The sequence below is a fragment of the Mesoplodon bidens genome, assembly GCF_964165515.1.
Source record: "Mesoplodon bidens genome assembly, chromosome: 13".
Classification (NCBI taxonomy): Eukaryota; Metazoa; Chordata; class Mammalia; order Artiodactyla; family Ziphiidae; genus Mesoplodon; species Mesoplodon bidens.
Genome location: NC_138169.1, coordinates 42,653,042 through 42,675,399, shown reverse-complemented (window position 1 = coordinate 42,675,399; position 22,358 = coordinate 42,653,042). Strand labels below are relative to the sequence as shown.

General features: G+C 36.8%; 1 protein-coding gene across 3 annotated transcripts in view; it reads left to right on the top strand.

Moving 5' to 3' along the window:
• SS18 (SS18 subunit of BAF chromatin remodeling complex) overlaps positions 1–21,812 on the top strand; it is a 76,353-nt gene extending 54,541 nt beyond the window's left edge. The window contains exons 7-11 of one of the 3 annotated variants that reach the window (XM_081252999.1): positions 89–193; positions 3,103–3,195; positions 3,909–4,031; positions 6,578–6,711; positions 20,020–21,812. In XM_081252999.1, coding sequence (XP_081109125.1) covers positions 89–193; positions 3,103–3,195; positions 3,909–4,031; positions 6,578–6,711; positions 20,020–20,046 — 482 coding nt within the window. In that variant the 3' untranslated portion in view covers positions 20,047–21,812. The remainder of the gene's footprint in view (positions 1–88; positions 194–3,102; positions 3,196–3,908; positions 4,032–6,577; positions 6,712–20,019) is intronic. The other 2 variants (XM_081252998.1, XM_081252997.1) reach the window with 2 other exon arrangements.
• Positions 21,813–22,358: the final 546 nt, after the last annotated feature.

The window sequence follows — 22,358 nt, the reverse complement described above, 5'->3', positions numbered from 1 at the left end:
CATCTCTCATAACACCAGATTAGACGGAAAGCCTTTGAATGACCTGGAGAACAAATTATTTACATCTTGACTGGTTGTGGTTTTTCAGGCCCACCACAGCAGTACTCAGGCCAGGAAGACTATTATGGGGACCAGTACAGTCATGGTGGACAAGGTCCTCCAGAAGGCATGAACCAGCAATATTACCCTGATGGTAATCTCTCCTAATGTTAACTTTCCCATTTTCTATCCCTGCCCAGTATTAATGTGGGTAGCTACTCAAAACATTCTAATCAGAATGAAGAAACTAACAATGTGTTTCTTCCAAATTTAGAAACACTTCAGTAATATAAAGCATCAATGGTAGCATTCGTTTATAATCTATTTTAAAGTATATTTTGTTTGGTTATTCCATATTAGTACCATCAGGAATCATGTTCTGTCATTGGAATCCTTTCTTATATAAAAGAGGATCCTTTTATATTTGGAATTGTTCATTTGAACCAAAGCAAGTGTTGCTGATTTACTTTTTTAAATAAAAGCTTTATTGAGGTAATTCATATACCGTAAAGTTCACCCACTGGTTTACTCTTATGCATTGTATAAATACGAAGAGAATATAGTTTTGAGTATTCTTCTAAATTTCATCATGTTCGTTAATGTTGCATATGTCTCAAAGAACAGAACTATGTTTATATACATTAGCATTTGCACTTGAGAAAGATTTTAGAGACTGAATCATATCCATAATATAGCTGTTGATAATAGAGTTAGTAGAATAGAAAGACATTTGGAAACCAGATTTTAACTTTAGTTATTTAGTTTAATGGTATGTTTATTTTTTAGTGGGAAGGTGGCTTGTGAAAAAGTGGTCAGTAAAAGATGTACTGTGCTTAGTAGTAATACAAGCATACAAGCAGGCTTTCATCATACAGTTCTTTGTTTTCCTGTATGTTTGAAAACTTTATGATACAATGTTGAAGAAAAAATAATACAGACAAATAAAATTGATCAAATAGAGGTGGTTAGATTTTTCTTGTTTTGGAAGGACTTGCCAAAATCTTCATTTATATTAAGCTCCCTTGATGTATTTAAGGTAAACTGCTTAACAGAAAACCTGGGCAAACTAAGAACTTCAAGCTAAAGTGTTGGGACCATTTGACTAGAAGCTAATGTAAGCTAGCAAGAAGATATAATTTGGTGTATTTAAAAAATAATTTTGTCCACCACTTTTTATCAATGTATAAAGCATAAGTGGTATAGGGATGTTGGTTTTTTCCTGCAAAGATTCTGCTTACACAAGCAGAACACTCACCTGTAGAATTTTGCACACAAAATCTATGTTTGTTAGTGGCAGTGATATGTATGGATAATTCTGGTTAGAAAACAACATTTTTTTTAATGTTTTACTTGCCCTGAATTATTTAGAATGTTGGGGTTTTTTTTCTTTTTCCTTTCACATGTAGACATTATATTAAGTTTTTTTTTATTAGTTTCTGCTTTATAACAAAGTGAATTAGTCATACATTTAAGTTTTTTTTTAATGAAAAACTTTAGTTACATTTATAGACTACAGATATTTTAAAGAAATGAACTCTAGGTTGTTAAATATTATATATTAGGAAGTCTGCTGAAAATAAATGATTGTTTTGTTTAATTTTAAAAATACATTTTAAGTAATTGAGTTGAATTTAACGCTGTTATTTTGGTCCTGAGTATTTCCTGAAATGTGAAATTTATATTGTTATAAATATGAACTTTCTATTCAAAATAGAGATGTTATTTTTGTAAATAGCAGAACTTTAAGGTTGCTATAAATAATTCATTTTATTACATAATGGAATTTTAAAATTTCAGTGGTATCATTTTTGCATAGCTGTGTATTAATATATTTGTCTGACATTTACATAGAGTATTTATTCCATTTATAACAACAATTAATTTTCTTAAACAGCATTTGATATTTTGTTATTATGTTCAGATACTATGTCAATAAATATGTAGATTAGGGGTTGGCAAACTTTTTTTCTGTAAAGGGCCAGGAAATAAATATTTTCATCTTTGCAAATCATGTGGTCGCAGTCTAAACTACTGAACTCTTGTGGTAGCATGAAAACAGCTATAGAAAATATGAATGGATATGACTGTTCCAGTGAAACTTTCTTTACAAAAACAGGCCACTGGCTGTGTTTAGACTGCAGACCATAGTTTGCCAATCCATAATATAGATATTTATGAGGTGGTTTGGGAACATTGGAATACTAGAGCAATGAGTATTACATTTATTCATAACTATATTCCTCCTTACTTAGTTAGGTATTTTTCTAAAATTTAGTTCAGATTTTAGCTAACTGAAAAGTTACTTCCTGCGATTTCTTTGAGCAGCTTAGTTAAAAGGACTAGAGTATTGATTTCATTAAAAGTCTAGTCATCTTGCAGGTGTAAATTTATCGTGCCTTAAAATTAAAGGTGTACTCTAGCACTTAACACAGTATTAATTTTATGAAGGTGTATGTTTATGATATTCTAGAAATATTTTCTAAAGGCTCCTAGAATGGCAGGATTAAGCAATATATTTTTGCATCTGAAAATACTTTGAGATACATATACTTTAAGCAAGTTAATAGAAAATGTGAAAAATTTGTTTCAGTTCCTTTTAGGGGAAAAAAACTTACGGAGCTCTTTTATATTTTGCATTGTTTTAGCATATGCTGTGGAATTGGCGACCAGCAGAACAGGTGTTTGACAAAATATAATTGCTTCCTTTGTTCGTTCTAATTTAATTCAAGTTATTTACGTGTGAAAGTCCTAAATGCTTTCATTCTCTTTTTTTTTTTTAAATTGAAGATAAAGTTTTTTTTTCCCTCCTTGATGAGGATTATCAGAGATAAGACTAAGTGTAATGTTTCTAAAACTGTTTTTTGCTTTAAAAAAATTTGCACGTTATCTCAATATGAAAACAATCACATTTGGTAAATATTTGGCTAATGCAATTGAAATTATTTTTTATGTATTTCCATTTCTTTTTCTTTTTTTTAATTTTATCTGAAAGTTTAAATATATTTAGGGTTTTCACTCAGTGGCCATTAACGTTTCTTCCTGTCTCTTGTCGAATTGATGTAGGTCATAATGATTACGGTTATCAGCAACCGTCGTATCCTGAACAAGGCTACGATAGGCCTTATGAGGATTCCTCACAACATTACTACGAAGGAGGTATCTATATACCTTCACACACATACACATATATATCCCCTCCTACAGGAACGAAAATTCTTGCATAAGACAACTTCTACCCACGCAAAGCTCTCGTAGAATACTAGTTGCTGGCTGTCTTGAAAGTTGCAGGGAGCCTAGAACAATCAAAATAATTTTCTTACAAATATTTAAAATGTATAACCGTGACTTGCCATTTCTAACAACAATAAAAAGACTAAAACATTTAAAAATAATTTTTTCCTCAGTGGAAATTTTCTATTTGAACATAAATCCATCAATCCAATTTTTTTTTCTTGTGTGTGTTTACATATGTATAATTTTACATATAAGTTTAGTGCCTTTAGGAAACAGCTTGCTGATCTTGTGTAGCTAGTGTGTGCTCTTGTAGCTGTCTTTAATTTTGTCTTTTTTATTTTATTTAGCATAGTCATGATCTTATGACTGTGATGTTCCAGTAAATGTAATGCTCGTATGGCAGAGACGCTGAAAATGCTGCAGTTCAACCTTGCACAATTGGCTTTAACTGCAGTTTGTTTGGCCGAAATCCTTCTGTTTGGTTTGAGTTTTTTCTTTGTTTTGTTAACTTTTAAAAATCAATATGGCATTTTATTTTGTTCTTGTGTTGTTGGCTATGCATCTTAGAGGAAAAAAGTTAATTAAGCAAACTTCTCAGTTCTTTTTTTTTTTCCTCTTCTCCAATTATCCTGTAGGGAATTCACAGTATGGCCAACAGCAAGATGCTTACCAAGGACCACCTCCCCAACAGGGATATCCAGCCCAGCAGCAGCAGTACCCAGGGCAGCAGGGCTACCCAGGACAGCAGCAGGGCTACGGTAATGGCTTACTGCAGTTTATTCTTGTCACCAAAAAATGTGATGATTACTCTTTCATAATACAGAAGTGGATATTTAATGTTTATTTTTCTAAGAATTATTTTTGAAAGTTCACAGTTGTAGCTTAGCTTGTTACTGGAGTGTTTATATTTAAAGTGTTGTTCTTAAACTAGTAATCCATTTAAAAAGAAACATAAACTAGAGATGGTTCATTGACCAAAGCTAGGGTATGTAGTCACTCAAAATGAAATCCTTAATGAATTCTTAAACCTATTTGGCATCCACAACCAGCCAATAGCTTTGTATGTGCTTGGAAAACTGATGAGTTGGGTGATTATTAACAACATCTACATAATCTGCTTGGCAAATTTGTTTCTAAAACTAATGACTGTTACCATGAAAAGTAACATTGATCTTTTAGTGTACAAGTGAGATCTATTTGGAATGCGTAAAGAAAATGTCTTTGTCATTCTCTGTTAAAATAGCAGTATACACATTCATAGGAGTATATTTATTGCAGGTATGTATCTTACACTTTGGGAGAAGTATAGCCATCTTTTCTTATTATATACTCACTATGATGTCTACTAGTTGGCTATCTGACTGTTAGATAGGGAGGGGGGGGAATAATACAGACCTGAGATCTCAGTCTTAAATTTTTGGCTTCTATAATAACTAATTTAGATATAGGAAAATATGATTCCTACGATAGGAGAAGTAGCTGCTTAATCTGACATCATCTCTTGCTAACATGGCCTCTTTTTTAACATTAGTAATGTCTTATTATTTTTATTCATTGTTTTAAACTCTGCTGTTATTATGGGCACCTCTTTCCACCTGTGATAGCAAATCTAATAAGAAGCAGGATCAGGCTGAAATTCTCTTGCACCTTCAACAGAAGCACTGGAATTCAGCCAGGTATTGGGTGTCAGGAATTTTCCCCAAAATGATCAGTTCTGGTTCCCAAATTCCAGCTATGACTTTAGAAATACTCCATGTATTTCTTGTCTTTACAAAGGGACTTTCTTGCTCCTCTCAAATGGCATTTCCATTTCATGACCATTAAATATTTGTACATTGAATAAATAGAGTATTCTGGTTTTATTGTGTTTGCATGAAAACAAATATTATGTGGATCAGTCAGGTAAGTTTATTGATTTAAGAGAAATACTATTTTCAGTGGAAAGAGAGAGTAAAATAAATTTAGTGATTTTGGCTTAGGTAGTTAAATGCTGTTTTGTCAGACATCGTTGGGCGCCCTAAAGGAAACGTTCCCATTTTGCTTATCTGTAGGTTTCAGCTGTCAGACTTGCTTCTAATAAAAAATACAGAGTTTTAATAATTGGATGAATAACTAAATAAACAAAATAATAGACTGGTGGAATTTAAGCTTGAAAATTTCTTGTTCTCTTTGACATCTTTCTCTGCAGTGTTTTTTATGACAGGATTTGAATGGCTGTGATAGAAAACATTTAAGTATCAAAGCTTTTCAGCTTATGCTTTATAAAGCATTCTTTACAATAGACAGGAGGAGAGTTTATGAAATAGATGTATTTGTTTGGCAAGCCAAATTAGTCCCTTGTCATCTCTGGAAGTTGAAATCATTCATTTATATGGGTTAAGTATTAAAGGTGATGGGTACGCAGAGTCTAACTTTTGAATCAGGTTTTTTCCACATACAGCCTGTGGCTTTTCAAGTCTTCTTTAGTTTCTGTTTGCAAATATTGTGATAATGAGTTTGTCAGTGCAGAACATAAAGCTTTCTTATGGTGATTGCAAATGCAAATCTAGAATTTACATGTAAAATCATTCTTTGTGATTCTTTTAGTGATTGCAAGTATAAGTCTTAGAGTTATACAGCTGTAACTATCACTGATTTCCAAACTTTATTCAGAAATTACTTCAGTATTTCAATTTGAGTCTGCTCCTTGCCTTTTCTTTTCACCGCTTGCTTATTATACTGGTTAACTTCCTAGTAGAGGTATAGATGAATTTCCTTAACATCATGGAGTTAACCTGCTTTACAACTCCTGAGTCTCTTTTACTCATTTTGACATATAAAATCTTAATGGCTAACACATAGCACAATAGTTATACTGAATCAGAGCATCTCGGTATATGGTAGTGTCCTTAACAGTATTTTTTTTTTTTTTTTTTTTTTTTTTTTTTTTTTTTTTTGCGGTACGCGGGCCTCTCACTCTTGTGGCCTCTCCCGTTACAGAGCACAGGCTCTGGACGCGCAGGTCCAGCGGCCATGGCTCACGGGCCCAGCCGCTCCGCGGCATGTGGGATCCTCCCGGACCGGGGCACGAACCCGTGTCCCCTGCATCGGCAGGCGGGCTCTCAACCACTGCGCCACCAGGGAAGCCCCTTAACAGTATTTTTACTTCTTATAACTTTCGGAATGTATTTCAAAACGCATTTGAGAAAACCCAGATACCAGACTGCAAGGGAATATGGTAACATCTAATCTTAAACCGCTTCTGGAATTCTAGGGACTTACTGTATTTTCTTCTGGGCTCTTGTGTGTGCTGATTATTTTACAGGTCCTTCGCAGGGTGGTCCAGGTCCTCAGTACCCTAACTACCCACAGGGGCAAGGGCAGCAGTATGGAGGTTACAGACCAGCCCAGCCTGGGCCACCCCAGCCCCCGCAGCAGAGGCCTTACGGGTATGACCAGGTGAGTTACCCGGGTGGCCGGGACTGCCCTGTTGTTTGCTCACTCTCGATTAGGTTGCACGTTTCTCAGCTGAAGATTCATTTTTCCCGCCTCTCGTTTATAGTGTTAACCGAAAAAAAGTGGTTACTTACTCTTGAGTCTTCTTCATAGAACGCTAACACAGTTAATCATCGTTGCTGTAGCCTACAAAACATGGCGTATCTCTCAGCGCCAGCATTCGTTCAGGTTTGTTCATTCATAGTCTCTCCCTGGGCTTTACCCTCCAGGCATACTTCCCTTCACTATCCCAAACATTATTCCGTGTTCTGAAGCCCTTAACTTCTCTGATGTCCCTCGTTTATTGTTCAAGACTCTGCTTTGACCTATTGAAATGTGGAGTCCATCTGAGGCAGTGCTCTTCCTGGCTCTCGTCTTCACTCCAGCATATTCACCCCACTCCCCTCACATGCACGATATCCCTTCTCTTTAAACTCATACTCACCACCTGTCTCTGTTGCCTCCTTCCATACACATATCCATTATCTCAGATATTAATCATCTTTCTTTCTCCCCTGTTATCTTTCCTTCTACTACCTTCAGATATCTATAAGTGTATCTCATCCTAAGATGACTGTATTCTCTTGAACCTAGTGTTACCTTCTTTTCATCAGTAAATTTCTCAGACTTAATAATCTGTGCCACAGTCATTGTTCTGTGAATCTTCTCATACATACTCTAAATTATTATTAAAATGATTTATTATGTTGGCAGGTTTTTTTAAAAATTGATTTCAGGTTTGTCTGATGACTTTCTAGTGAGGAGAATCTGATCTCTTCACTGCTTAAGCTACCTAAAATAGGTTACTTTTTAATGTTAGGGTTCCAGGACCAGTGGGGATGATCTGGTTTGAGAAACAACGCGTATGCAGTGCTGATTAGACTCTAAGGCATAAGCAGCTCTCTCATCGACGCTCTCTCAAGTCTACAACCCCCTGTACTGATATGTTCTAGTTAAGTGGAAAAAATAAAAGAGATATAAGAGGCTTAAAAGTATGGACAGGACTTCCCTGGTAGCGCAGTGGTTAAGAATCTGCCTGCCAGTGCAGGGGACATAGGTTTGAGCCCTGGTCCGGGAAGATCCCACATGCCGCAGAGCAGCTAAGCCCGTGCACCACAGTTGCTGAGGCGGTGTGCTGCAACAACTGAAGCCCACACGCCTAGAGCCTGTGCTCCACAACAAGAGAAGCCACTGCAATGAGAAGCCCGCCCACCGTAACGAAAATTAGCCCCTGCTCGCCGCAACTAGAGAGAAAGCCCGCGCACAGCAATGGAGACCCAACACAGCCAAACATAAATTAATTAATTAATTTTTTTAAAAAAAGTATGGACAGATAAGTAATACTAAAAAAAAAAATACACTAGAACTAAATCAAAGGAGTAGGCAGAAGTTTTATCTAAATTTTAAAAGTAAAATAAGTGTTGACTAGTGAGTATCTAAGGACAAGATCCCTGAGCAGATAAAATGTAGGCTCCTTCACATCCACAGGTTAACTGCTGAAAAGTGGTCCTTTACTCCCTAATTCAACAAATATTTATTAATTTTCTGTGTGTGCTGAATACTGTATTATGTCCTAGATGAGTAAAACAGACCTGGTCCTTATGGCTCATGGAGCAACTATCTGGATCTTCCTTGACTTCACTTTAGCATTTGACACCTGTTCCTGTCTTCATTCTTAAGTGGTCTTCTTTAGCCTCTATATTACTGTACTGTTTTGTTCTTCTTACATTTTCAGTGATTCCTCCTTTATTTTTTATTTGTTTCTCATCTTTCTTTTCCCCAGATATCAATCCTTGGCTTAGTGTTTTTCCCAGTCTCTGTATTTACCCTGTCTTACATTTTCAGTATCCTTAGCCTACTCTTCTCAACCCAACTTCAGCTCCATTTTTCCAGCTGTGAGCAGAACATCTCTTTTTGGATGTCTTTTCATTTTTCTCAGCTTCGTCATTTTCTCTCTAAATCAGCATATTTCTAAGTCTCCTAAACTTAACATCATTCCTTAAGCAAATGTTTCTCGAGTAACATTTATATGCCAAGTACCTAAGATGGGGCTATACTGGGAAATAAGATTGACATGGACTCTGCCTTTGTGAACTTAAGTCTAGGTGGGAACAGACAAGTAAGCAGATGATACGATATACTGTGAGAAGTACTTGGATGAGGAAAGGCAAGATTTTTGTGGAAGGGTGCTCCTAACCCAGACGTGTTCCTTGGGAAGTATTATAGTGCGAGAGCCCAAGGATGAGTAGGTATTAGCCAGCTGGTTGTGGAGGAGAGAAGGATATTCTGGTCAGGAAGAAGTGCACTCACAAAGGACTCGTGTTAAGATGTGTGGCTCAGTAAAGCAGGAGTGTGGGGAAGAAGAGGCAAGAGTGGAGAGATGAATTGGGGCCAGATTAGGAGGGCTCTTCTAAGCCATGTTGGGGAACTTGGGCTTTATCCTGATAACAGTGTGGAGCCTTTAAAGTGTTTTAAATGATGTATCTAAAGTATATAGCAGCGGCTGGCATATATAATAGGTACATAATATGTTTTTTCTTTTATCATGATAATTATTCCACCCTTTAAAGTTCTCAGGAATTTTGGGACTATACAGTAGAAAAAGACCCGTGATGTTGGGGTAGTTGCCAGCCACATCTTCTTCCCCATTAGAAAAGGCTATGAGGAGGGGACCATTCTATCTACTCTAGTGTTAGTAGCCTCCCCACATCTATCTCATGTATCCCCCCAACCCAAACACCTGTTGGTTTCTTCATTTTAGGGAAAGTAGTTCAACTCTTCAAGATAGTTAAGGCAATGGAAAAGAAATCTAATTATAGTGGTGTTTAGGCAGGTGACTCTTGTGGCAGTGTGCAGGATGAATTAAAAGAGGGGCATTGGGGCTTCCCTGGTGGCGCAGTGGTTGAGAGTCCGCCTGCCGATGCAGGGGACATGGGTTCATGTCCCCGTCCGGGAAGATCCCACGTGCCGCGGAGCGGCTGGGCCCGTGAGCCATGGCCGCTGAGCCTGCGCATCCGGAGCCTGTGCTCCGCAACGGGAGAGGCCACAACAGTGAGTGAGAGGCCCGCGTACTGCAAAAATAAAAATAAAAATAAAAAAAGAATAAAAGAGGGGCATTGAGAGAGAACCCTATTAGGGGCTGCGCCCCCCACCCCCCGTCAGTCTTTCCATCTCCGTGAACAGCAGCTCAGTTTTCCACTTCCTCAGGCGGAAAACCCGGAGTCATCCTTGACTCCCTTCTTTTTGCAAATCAAACATCTAGTCAGCCAGCAAATCTTCCTCAGCCAGCCACCTCTTCCTTCAAAATACGTGCCATATCTATAGTCATTTTTCACAACTTCCTGCCCTTACCCAAGTCACAGTCATAACTCTCACTCATCTGGACTGCTGCGCTGTCCTCCTTCCTGGTCTTCCTGCTTTCCTCCTGGCTCCTCTACAGGATGTGCTGCTCCTCACGGGACCTAGAGTGATCTTTTAAACACGTCAGTCCGATTAGGCCACCCTAATCGCGTAACCATGTGGCGACTTCATTCCCACCCAGAGTAATATAATGGCCTAGAAGGCCCTGCTCAGCTCATGTCCCCAGCCCCTACCCCACCACCTCACCTCTGTATTTATAGCCACCTTCATTCATTCTGCTTCAGTCACACTGGCCTGTTTCCAGCATGTTTCTCCCTCAGAACCTTTGTATTTACCGCTCCCTCTTCTGTTGTGTCTTTATTTGCAGTCAGTTCAAAATATTTTCTGATTTCGCTTTTGATTTCATCTTTGACCCAAGAGTTACTTAGAAGTGTATAGTTTTTGAATATTTGGGGATTTTCCAGATTGTTTTCAGTTACTGATTTCCCATTTAATTTCATCATCTTGATAGAACATACTTGGTATGACTTGAATTCTTCTGCATTTATTGAGACTTCTTTTATGGCTCAGAATATGGTCTGTGGGGATGTTCTGTAAATGTCAATTAGATCAAGCTGCTTGATAGTGGTGTTCAAGTCTCCTATGACTTAGCTGATTTTCTGTTCTATTAGTTATTGAGAAAGGGATATTAAATATTAAATCTCTGGCTATATCTGTGTGTTTGTCTATGTTTTCTTGCAGTTCTATTCATTTTTGCTTCATGTATTTTAATGTGACTTTTTAAAAAATTTATTTATTTTTATTTATTTGGCTGCGTTGGGTCTTCATTGCTGCGCACAGGCTCTCTCCAGTTGCAGTGAGCAGGGGCTACTCTTCGCTGCGGTACACGGGCTTCTCATTGCGGTGACCTCTCTTGTTTCAGAGAATGGGCTCTAGGTGTGCAGGCTTCAGCAGTTGTGGCACATGGGCTCAGGAGGTATGGCTTGCGGGCTGTAGAGCGCAGGCTCAGTAGTTGTGGCGCACGGGCTTAGTTGCTCCGCAGCATGTGGGATCTTCCTGGACCAGGGCTTGAACCCGTGTCTCCTGCATTGGCAGGCAGATTCTTAACCACTGCACCACCAGGGAAGTCCCAATGCTACATTTTTAAGGTGCATATGTTTTAGGGATTTTTATGTCTTGATTAATTTTCTCCTGTATCGTTATGTAATAACTTTCTTTATCCCTGGTAATATTCTTTGCTCTGAAATCTGTTTGTCTAATAGTAATATCGTTTTCTTTGGATTAGTGCTAGAATGATAATATATTTTTAATCTTTTTTATTTTTAACACATTTGTATTTTATGTTTAAGTTGTTTTATGAAGGCAGCATATACTTAGGACTTGCTTTTTTGTTTGTTTGTTTTTTCTGTTTTTACCCAATCTATCTCTGCCTTTTAATGAAGGGGGTTTGAACATTATGTTTAATGTGAATATGGATAATGGTTAAGTCTGTCATCTTGATATTTTTTCCTATTTGTCCCTTCTGTTCTTTGTCCTTTTTCCTCATTTTCTGTCTTATTTTGAATTTTTTTCTGTTTTTAAAAAATGGTTTTTATTACAATATAATTCACATACCATTCATCATTTTAACTTGTACCATTCTTTTTTTTTTTTTTTTAAAGTATGTTTATTTCCCTCCAATCACCCAGCCCTGGGAAATAGCTGATTTAGTTTTTGTCTGTATGGATTTTCCTATTCTGAGCATTTAGGCTAAGTGGAGTCATGCATATGTGGTGTTTGTGATTGGCTGCTCTCACTTAGTATAATGTTTTCAGGGTTCATCCATATTGTATCATGTATCAGTACCTTTAAATGATATTATACCACTTCATATAAAGTATAATAGTTTACTTTCATTTCTTCTCAACCTTTGTGTTATTGTTATAATTTCCACTTCTACATATGTTACAAACCCCATAGTATGTAGAATTAGTTTTGTTTAAAATATCAATTATCCCTTAAAGATACTTAAATGATAAGAAAAGAGTCACATATTTACTAATGTACTTACTGTTTCTTGTACTTTTCATTCCTATGATAAATCCATATTTCCATCTGGTATCATTTTCTTTTGCCAGAAGGATTTCCTTTTAAGTTTTTGTAATGCAGGTTTTCTGGTGATAAACTGTTAGTGTATTTTTTTTTTTCTGACTGTTCTTAAGATTTTTCCCCTTAACAAATTATTTGAGTGTTTTCTTATGCTTGGGGTTTGTATAGTTTCTTGAATTTGTGACTTTATGGTTTTCATCAAATTTGGAAAAATTCTGACCAAATATTTTTCCTTTCTCTACACCTGTACCCCTCTCTCTCTTCCCCAGACTCCAGTTACATGTGTATTTGACTGCTTAGAGTTGTGCCATACTTCAGTGATCCTCTGTTTGTTTATTTAATTTTTTAAGTCTTTTTTTTCTCTCTGTTTCATTTTGGGTAGTTTCTGTAGCTGTGTTTTGAAGTTCAATAATCTTTTCTTGTTCATTGTCTTACCAGCTTTTAATCCACTCCCAGATGTGTCTCATTGCAGACATTGTATTTCTCATCTCCAGGTGTTTGATATGGGTCTTTTTCATATCTTCCATGTCTCTGCCTAAAGTTTTGAACATGAGGAACACAAGTATGTTAACTGCTTTAATATCCTTTTCTGGTAATTCTAACATCTGGGCCAGTTTTGATCTACTGTTTTTTTTCCCTCCTTGCTTTGGGTCATATTTTCCTCATCCTTTCCATGTGCAATGATCTTTGATTAAATGCCAGAAATTGCAAATATTACTTTTATGTTGAGTGATGGATATATTTGTATTCCTACAAACATTCTTGAGTTTTGTTTTGGGATGCAGTTTAGTAATTTGAAAACAGCTTGATCTTTTGGGGATTGCTTTGAAGATTTGTTAGGCAGGACCAGACAGTGAGTGTTTAGTCCTGGGCTAAATATCCCCACTAGTAAGATAAGACCCTTTTGGGTACTCAACCCAATGCCCTGGAATTACGAGGTTTTCCACTCTGGCTGGTGGGAATAAACACTATTTCCGTTCCTGTGTGAGTGCAGGAATTGTTTCCTCTAATCCGTTGGGGTGTTTCTTTCCTTGGACTTGGGTATTTTCGTTGCATGCATTTGCATATCAGTGCTATGGTGAATCCTCAAGAGGTTTCCTCTGCAGATCTCCACAGTGCATTTCTTTTCTCTGTGCATTTCTTTCCTCTTTGGTACTAAGGCCTGTGAACTCTAGCTCCTTTTTTTCTCTTCAGACTCTAAGCTTTACCTTCTTACCTCAGACCCAGCCTTAATTCCTCTCCATATGCTGTAGTGTGGAAACCCTCAGTGCAGTAAGGTGCAGTAATCAGTGCTCGCCTCATTTGTTTTCCATTTCTCACAGATTGCTGTTCTTTGTTACCTTCTGTCCTGTGTCCTGAATACAAGTATTTCATATATTTTTTGTAGTTTTGGGGTTTTCTTTGGCCGTGTTGGGTCTTCATTGCTGCGCGTGGGCTTTCTTCTAGTTGCGGTGAGTGGGGGCTCCTCTTCGTTGCGGTGTGCGGGCTTCTCATTGTGGTGGCTTCTCTTGTTGCAGAGCATGAGCTCTAGGCGCATGGGCTTCTATAGTTGTAGCACGCAGGTTCAGTAGTTGTGGCTCGCGGGCTCTAGAGCGCAGGCTCAGTAGTTGTGGCGCACGGGCACAAGGTGGCATGTGGGATCTTCCCGGACCAGGGCTCGAACCTGTGTCCCCTTCATTGGCAGGCGGATTCTTAACCACTGTGCCACCAGGGAAGCCTTGGGGTTTTTTTTCAGGCTGGAGTATAAATCTGTCTTGACCAGAAACCTACTTAATTTTTAAAAAATAGACTTTTTTTTTTCAGCAGTTTTACGTTCACAGCAAAATTGAGAAGAAAGTACAGAGAGTTTCCATTTACTCCCTACCCCTACACATACATAGCCTACTCCATTATCAACATCCCACACCCTAGTGGTGCATCTGTTATAATCAATAAACCTACCACCCCAGGTCCATAACTTACATTAGATTCACTCTTGGTGTTGTACAGTCTGTGCATTTTGACAAATATATAATGACCTGTATCCACCATTATAATACCATACAGAAGAGTTTCATTTCTTTAAAAATCCTCTGTGCTCCCTTTATTCATCCCTCTATCCTTCCTACTGATCTACATAGTTTGCGTTTTCCAGAGTGTCATGCACTTGGAATCATATAGTATGTAGCCTTTTCAGATTGGCTTTTCACTTAATAATATGCATTTAAAGTCTTCTCATGACTTGATAAAGTGTTTCTTTTTAGCACTGGATAGTAGCCCATTGTCTGGATATACCATTCATTTATTGAAAGACATCTTGGTTGCTTTCAAGTTTTGGCAATTGTGAGTGAAACTGCTATAAACTTCCATGAGCAGGTTTTTGTGTGAACATAAAATTTCAACTCATTTGGATAAATGCCTAGGAGTGAGCATGATTTTTGGATTATATGGTAATAGTATATTTAGTTTTGTAAGAAACTGCCATACTATATTGCGTAGTGGCTATACCATATTGTATTCTCACCAGCAATGAATGAGAGTTCCTGTTAACTCCACATGTTCATCAGCATTTGCTGTTATCAGTGTTCAGAATTTTGGCCATTCCAGTAAGTTTATGGGGTATCTCATTGTTGTTTTACTTTGCATTTCCCCAGTGACATGTGATGTAGACACCTTTTCAGTATGCTCACTTGCCATCTTTATATCTTCTTTGGTGAGGCGTCTGTTCAGGTCTTTGGCCCATTTTTTGATAGGGTTGTTCATTTTCTTACTGTTGAGTTGTAAGAGTTTTTTGCATAGTTTAGATAACAGTCCTTATCAGTAGTGTCTTTTGCAAATACTGCCTTGTCTTCTTGGCTTGTCTTCTCATTTTTTTGACATTGTCTTAGAGTAGATTTTAATTTTAATGAAGTCCAGTTTATCAGTTATTTCTTTCATGGATCACGCCTTTGGTGTTGTATCTATAAAGTCACTCCAAAACTAAAGGTCATCTACATTTTTTTTCATGTTATCTTCTAGGAGTTAGATAGTTTTCTATTTTACATTTAGGTAAAGGTCCTATTTGAGTTAATGTTCTGAATGAAGAAAATCTTAATTGTTAAGATTTGTGTCTAAATTTCATTTTTTTGTACACGGATGTCCAGTTGTTCTAGCACACCATTTGTTGACAAGACTATCTCTGCACTATTGTATTACCTTTGCTCCTTTTCCAAAGATCAGTTGACTGTATGTGGGTCTATTTCTGGGCTCTCTGTTTGGTTCCATTGATCTATTTTTCTGTTCTTTCACCAATATCACATTGTCTTGATTGCCGTAGCTTTATATTAAGTCTTGCAGTTGAATAGTCATTCCTCTGACTTTGTTCTTCTCCTCCAATATTGTATGGGTATTCTGGGTCTTCTACCCCTCCATATAATTTTAGAATTATTTTTTCAATATCCAGAAATAACTTGCTTGCTGGGATTTTGATTGGGATTGTGTTGAATCTTTAGATCAAGTTGGGAAGAACTGACGTCACAACAATATTGATTTTCCTATCCATGAACATGGAACAACTCTGCATTTATTTAGTTCTTTGATTTCTTTCATTAATTTTTTAGTTTTTCTCATACAGTTCTCTCTATATATTTTGTTAGATTTATACCTAAGTATTCAATTTTGGGGAGTGCTTATGTAGATGGTATTGTTTTTAATTTCAAATTGGACTTATTCATTGCTAGTGTATAGGGGAATTTTCTGTGTTAACCTCGTATCCTACAACCTTGCTCATTGGTTTCAGGAGTTTCTTTGGTTGATTCCTTGGGATTTTCTACCTAAACAATCATGTCATCTGTGAACAAAGACAGTTTTATTTCTTCTTTTCCAATCTGTTTACCTTTGTTTCTTTTTCTTACTGCATAAACTAGGAATTTCAGTACAGTGTAGAAAAAGAGTGGTGAGAGGGGACATCCCTGCTTTGTTCCTGATCTTAGAAGGAAAATTTCATGAAATATGGTGTTAGATGCTTTTATTTTTCAGCATAGCATTTATCTCCATGTGACAGATTATGTAGTTATTGTTTATTATCATACCCTCTTCCCCTAGGATGTCAGTTCTTTAAAGACATCACCACATCTGTTTTTTATCACTGTTGAGTCTCCATCACCTAGTAGAACACATTGAGTAGTCAAATACTGGTGAGTGAATATGTAGGGCCTTCACTTACTAAATTTGAATGGTGATTGTAAGAATAGAGAAAGAAACCCCTAAAAAGTACTGGGACAGAATACTTTTAAGAAAGAAAGAAATTTATTGCTCAGTCTAGGGACTCTTCACTCCATACACTCCCTAGAAAATCTCATTTACGCACATGGTTTTAATTTACCATGCTGTTGACTCTCAAATCTCTATTTCTAGTCTGACTTTCTCTTCTGAAAGTCAGGTGCCTAGTAGTCATCTGCACTTGGAAATATCATGTCAATTTCGCATAACCAAAACGAATTCATAGTTTTTGTACCCACACATTCCTCCTTTCTGTGCTCTCTCTTAGAGAGAGGGGCACTATCGCCAAGCTAGAATGCCACGTGCCACATTTGATGCTTAAGTCTTCCTCCCTCTCCCCATCTAATAAATGACAAAATCTTGTTAGCCTGACTTCCTTCAACATTCTTGAATCCATCCACTTCTCTCTGACCACTGCCTTATCTTTGTTTATACCATTAACATCTCCTAAGTTCATGATGGGATGAAGGATCCTCCCATGCTGTCTTCTTGCCTCCTTTCCCATTTATTCTTTACTAGTCAGAGGAATTTTGTAATTTACAAACAAAGAAGCTGAAGAAGTAAAGAGAGAGAGAAGCCGAGGCTTAGAGAGTTGGAGTGATCCACCCAAGATGACGGGTAAGCAGGGCCGAGCTGAGTGGCTAAGACCCAGGGACTGGGCCCTTCATGACGCCCCTGCCTCCAGCCACACCAGCACTTTGCAGAGCGCTGTCGTGCTTTTCTTCTTGAGCAACTGTTTGAAGAGAAATCATGATTATCCTCACTTTTTGGATGAGACAGTCAAGAAAGGGAAGGTAGGGGACTTCCCTGGTGGCGCAGTGGTGAAGACTCCACACTCCCAATGCAGGGGGCCCAGGTTCGATCCCTGGCCAGGGAACTAGATGCCACATGCATGCCACAACTAAGACCCGGTGCAACCAAATAAGTAAATAAGAAAGGGCAGGTAGATAGCTTGCCTCAAGGACAAGAAACTGGTAAGTGGGAGAATTAAAACTAGGCATTGATTTCTGCTTCTCAGACCCATACTTTTAACCCTAGAATTTGCTGATGGTCGCAGATATACAGTATTTTTTTAGGCTTGCCTGTGATTTGATTTTGTCCTAGCAAAGTGATCTGGTATGGGTCAAGTTACCTAAATTCTCAGTGCTTCAATTTCTTCATCCATAAAATGGATATCATATTTACTGCACAGGTAACAGATGGACACAAAGCACTTGTTACAGTGTTTGACACATGGTACGAGTTATTGAGATATATTAAGAGTTATTGAGATATATTGTTTTATTGAGATATATTATTAAGTTATTGAGATATATTAAGAGTCGGCTATTGTTGATATTAGCCAGACTTCTCGTATCCATTACTTCAAGCTCTGTGTTAACAAATAATCAATAGCTTCTAGTCCTGATTATTGTATATTCTTTTTTACTCTCCAATTTCCTAAGCATTTTTTACCTATTTTTTCTCCATTCTTTTGCTTTAGCTGTTTCTTCTATTTGAAGTGCCCCTTTTTCTTTTCTCTGCCATTCAAATTTTACTATTTTCTTAAGCCTCTCACAGTCTCTGAAATATTTTTCAAATTATTTTAGCTGCGATAGCCTTTTCCTTTCTGAACTCTTGTAGACCTTGTTCTGCAATTATACTTTATTTGTAAGTCTTACCTTCCGTGTTTTTCAAATTTATGGTGATGAGCATATAGTATTTGCTCAGTACATGTTTGTAATTGCTTGAATATCACATTTGGTGTACATTATTGAAGAAGTCTTATTATGTGTCAGGCTCTCTTCAATACTTGGAGCATAAGAATGGATAAGACCTAGTCCCTGTCATCAAGTACTTCATGCTACAGTTAGATACATTATAGCGTTTACACCAGTTCTTAACCTCTCTTCTGCTTTCACATCGTTCATAATATGTGCAACTCGCTTTCATCATTAATATCTCATCACACGTACTCACTGCGGGAGCATTTCCTTCCAGCATTGAGGCTTGCTTATTTACACTTCTTTATAATTTTTGAAAGCTCTTTCTCATGTCCTCTCTTATTTAAGTGTCCTAACAAATAAATGAGGTAGAACTAGTGTAACCTTAAACAGAAAGAAAATTGAGAGCCAGGGATGGGTATGTTACAGTCCCACCTTATAGGTGAAGAAACTGAATCTCAAAGAGCTTTCCTTGGGCTCAAGTGAAAAGGCAACAGTAGAGTTGGGACTTAAACTCAGTATTTAGATAATGTAACAATTGAACAGTAAGTTCCTGTATGCTAAGCATTTCTTACTTTAAACTTGGTATTATAGGAAATTTTCAACAAAGACAGCAAAAAGAGGAGCATCATGAATCCCTGTGTACCCACCAACCAAATTCAATAATTATCGGCATTTTACCAATGTTGTTTTATATACCCGCACCCTATTTTGAGTATTTTAAAGCAAATCTTACCTACAGATATTTCAGGATGAGCACTGACTTTAAATTTTTCTGAATATAATTATGTAAAATACATCAATATTTTTTAAATACCTTAATTCTATTTATAGTGCATTATTCCATTAGATACAGTGGTATTCAACAGATTTTGAAGTATATCTTCTGTGGAAGTGTAAACTTTTAGGGTACTATTTCTTATTGTGCAGAAGGCTTTCAACTATAGAATACTTTCTTGATATAAAAGTTAATTTGACTTAGAGGGGGATATTTAGTCAAAGGAAACAGTTTACTGATTATGTGCCCAAGTGCTTTTATGAGCATCTATTATAAACACATTTAAGACATTTTTGTTATTAAAAGAAATTTTTTTCTAGTACATTCCTCTTTTCTTCTACCTTTCTTCTCTTCTGAAGGAAAAGATGTTCCTTCTCTTCTCCAAAAGCTAGCCTTAACGGCTGTATACTGAACACTGTTTACCTCCCTTGTAGAATTTTGTTACTTCATTCATTACCTCTTTTATACCTGGGCTTCATTTTCTTTCCCTTCCTGTCAGCCTACAGGCCCTTCAAGTCTACCTTACTAAAAGCAACAAAATCAAAAACAATCTTTCTTTGATCTTATGTACCAGCTGCCTGTCTGAATACCTCTGTGAATACCTCATTGGCCTCAGGAAGAGGCCCAAATTCCATAGTGTGGCTAGAAGGTTCTTTTCCCTTTATCTCCCAGATATCTTTCCATCCTTGCTACTTATCCCAAATACCCTTGGTGTTAATTCATAAGTCACTATAATAATCTAAACAGTCACAAACTTGTACTAGAATATAATTGACACACTAGTATATGCTATGCCAGCATTTAGAACCACAACTTCTCACTCATTCTTGATTCAGTTCAATAAAATTCACCAAACATCTAAGTTCTCACTCTGATAGGTGCTGTTCTAGGCTCATAGACTTTGAAATCCATTTGCAGTTGACTGTAATATCAGAAGAAATTACAGAGATACTCTGTACCTAAATATTATATGTAACGGTTTTTGTTTGTTGTGATTGTAGTTGCTTTTGTAGTATGACAGTGTTAAGATTGATTTGTAATTTTCTGTGCCGAACTGTTATGGTCAAACTATGATCTAATTATATTTTTTAATTTATCTTTTAGGGACAGTATGGAAATTACCAGCAGTGAAAAGTACTTACATTCCAATAGCCAGAATCTGTTAGCAGCCATATTGTCGCCTCAGCACTGTGGACACCTCCCTGTGAAGAGACCCTTCCATTCCATCTAGTTTTTGGAAAAACCTTGTGGATAAGTGGCTGTTTCATCAGTAAACAGCCTTTGTGGCTTAGTTATAAAAGGCTTTAGTAGCGCAAAAACACTCTTGATTTCACATGTCCACTCTAGATGGCAACATTGGACAGAAAATAGAATGACATAACCAATTTGCAATGATTTCGGAACAGTATTTCAAATGGACTGTTACAGACTTAAAGGTGTGAACAGCTTTGTATGTTTATGAAGGTTAAGGGAATTTAATACTTTTCCACAGATTCTTTTGTAAGGGGAAGAGGGAAATGTACACTTTTTACAGCAGCAATATTTTGTATATTATGTTTATTTCATGTGGTGAATATGCAAGGAGGTACACTACGCACTGGACAGAATCAGAAGTCCTCTGTTAATGGGGATTGGAGCATGATGGATGCTTGATTGTGTTGGTCTCAAAGTGGTGTTCTGTGAAGCTGAAGGTGAGGGAGAAGACAAAGCACACCATATGTCCACTGTTATGTTCTTTAGAGAAAATTCAGATCCCTTTTATGTGTTAGATAATCAAGGGCACTGTGATACAGTTTTACGTAAAAAGACATTTTTTAAAAGCTTTCCAGTTTTGTGGGTTAAAACCTTTTTATAAAAGATCATTTATAATACAGTTTTAAAGTGTGAGGCAATAAGAATTACTTCATGTTGGATCTGAAGAATCTTGCTAACAGTTTCATGTAAATGAAGTGGTAATCCTCTCCTAAAAGAGCAATAACTGAAAATGAAAGTGTTAATTTTACCTTGTTTGAGTAATCAGGGAACTTAGTAATATCAAAATATTTTATAAATGATGTCAAAGAAGAGTCAATGTTGATTCAGTAACTTTATTTTTTAACATTAGAAGGACAATTGGTTTATATAATAAGAATAGTTCAGGAGACTTTACAAACCTTTATTGACTGGAAATAATGCCATTTATAAAGGAAGGAACACTTCGAAGTTTTTCCCTTTTTTATGTTGGTTAATATAACGTAGAGATGTTTAGGAAAACGCTTATTGATGGTGTTTATTCTGATCTGTATTAAAAGCATAGAGGTTGCATTTCAGATCACTTTGTTTATTAGCATGGTATACTTAATCATATTTGAGACTGTCCTGTGCCATATTTGAGACTGTCCTGTGCCTGTCTTAGGTGATTTCAGGGATATTGCATTGGGCAGGAAGTCATGCATTGAGAAGTTTATAACCACAGTTACTTAAGCATAATCTGAAAAGATCTAGCCCAAAGGTAAGTTGCTATTTTCATCACAGTTGCCTGTGCCCAGGGAATAGGGTATATTCTTTATAATTGAATTGTTTTTTCCCCACTTCTAACTGGAAACAAAACAGAAGGGGTGCGATAAATCTGAATAAGCAAAATGTACTGTTCTCAACATACTGTAATCAAAAGGAGAGATTTTAATGTGTCTCTGTGTGTGTACGAAAGAGAGTGTGTGTGTTTTAAGGTCAGAATAGGGTTTTTTTCAACATGGTCAGTAGAAAATGGACATCAAGTTTGAACACATAAAGCATGGACAGCCTTATTGTGATGGAAACGCTTTTAGGTTCTGTGCCAATTTTCCACCACTGTGTACTTTGTTGCTATTTAAAACTGTATCAACTCTAACGGAAGAATAAATTATTTGTGATTTTAATTTTCTCATTTGTTGTTTTAAATTAGATCTCTTTGACTCTCTTGTTTAGTCTGGAGACGATGCTGTGGGTTTTTTATATAAGTTAGCCTAGTATAAGCAGACTATATTTGTATTGTAGGACTTTATCAAAATTCTCCTGTCATGCCCAAGTTAATTAGAATTAACTGTTCAGTAATCAGCATGTGTGTGGGCTGTTTGTTACAGAATTCTTTCTCTGAAAATGAAGTCCATGAGGCCATAATCAAGATGACTGAATTAGATAAATGAGTTGAAGAGACAAAATTGTACTGAACCCAACCTGGTGTAGATACGCTATCTCATTTGAAATAAGCTCAACTGACATTAAGAAATAATTTGTCTTGCAAGCCCATCTTCTGTTGTCTTATTCTCTTTTAATGGAAACTAAAATTGCAATTTTAATAAGCAGAATTTCCTCCAGGACTTTCTTCCTGGAGACTAGTGCATTTGCAAGGTTTAATTGTTCTATAACAGTCCTGTTTCGTAAAAGTTTTTAATTGGTGGTGACAAAAATTACCTTACTCCTTT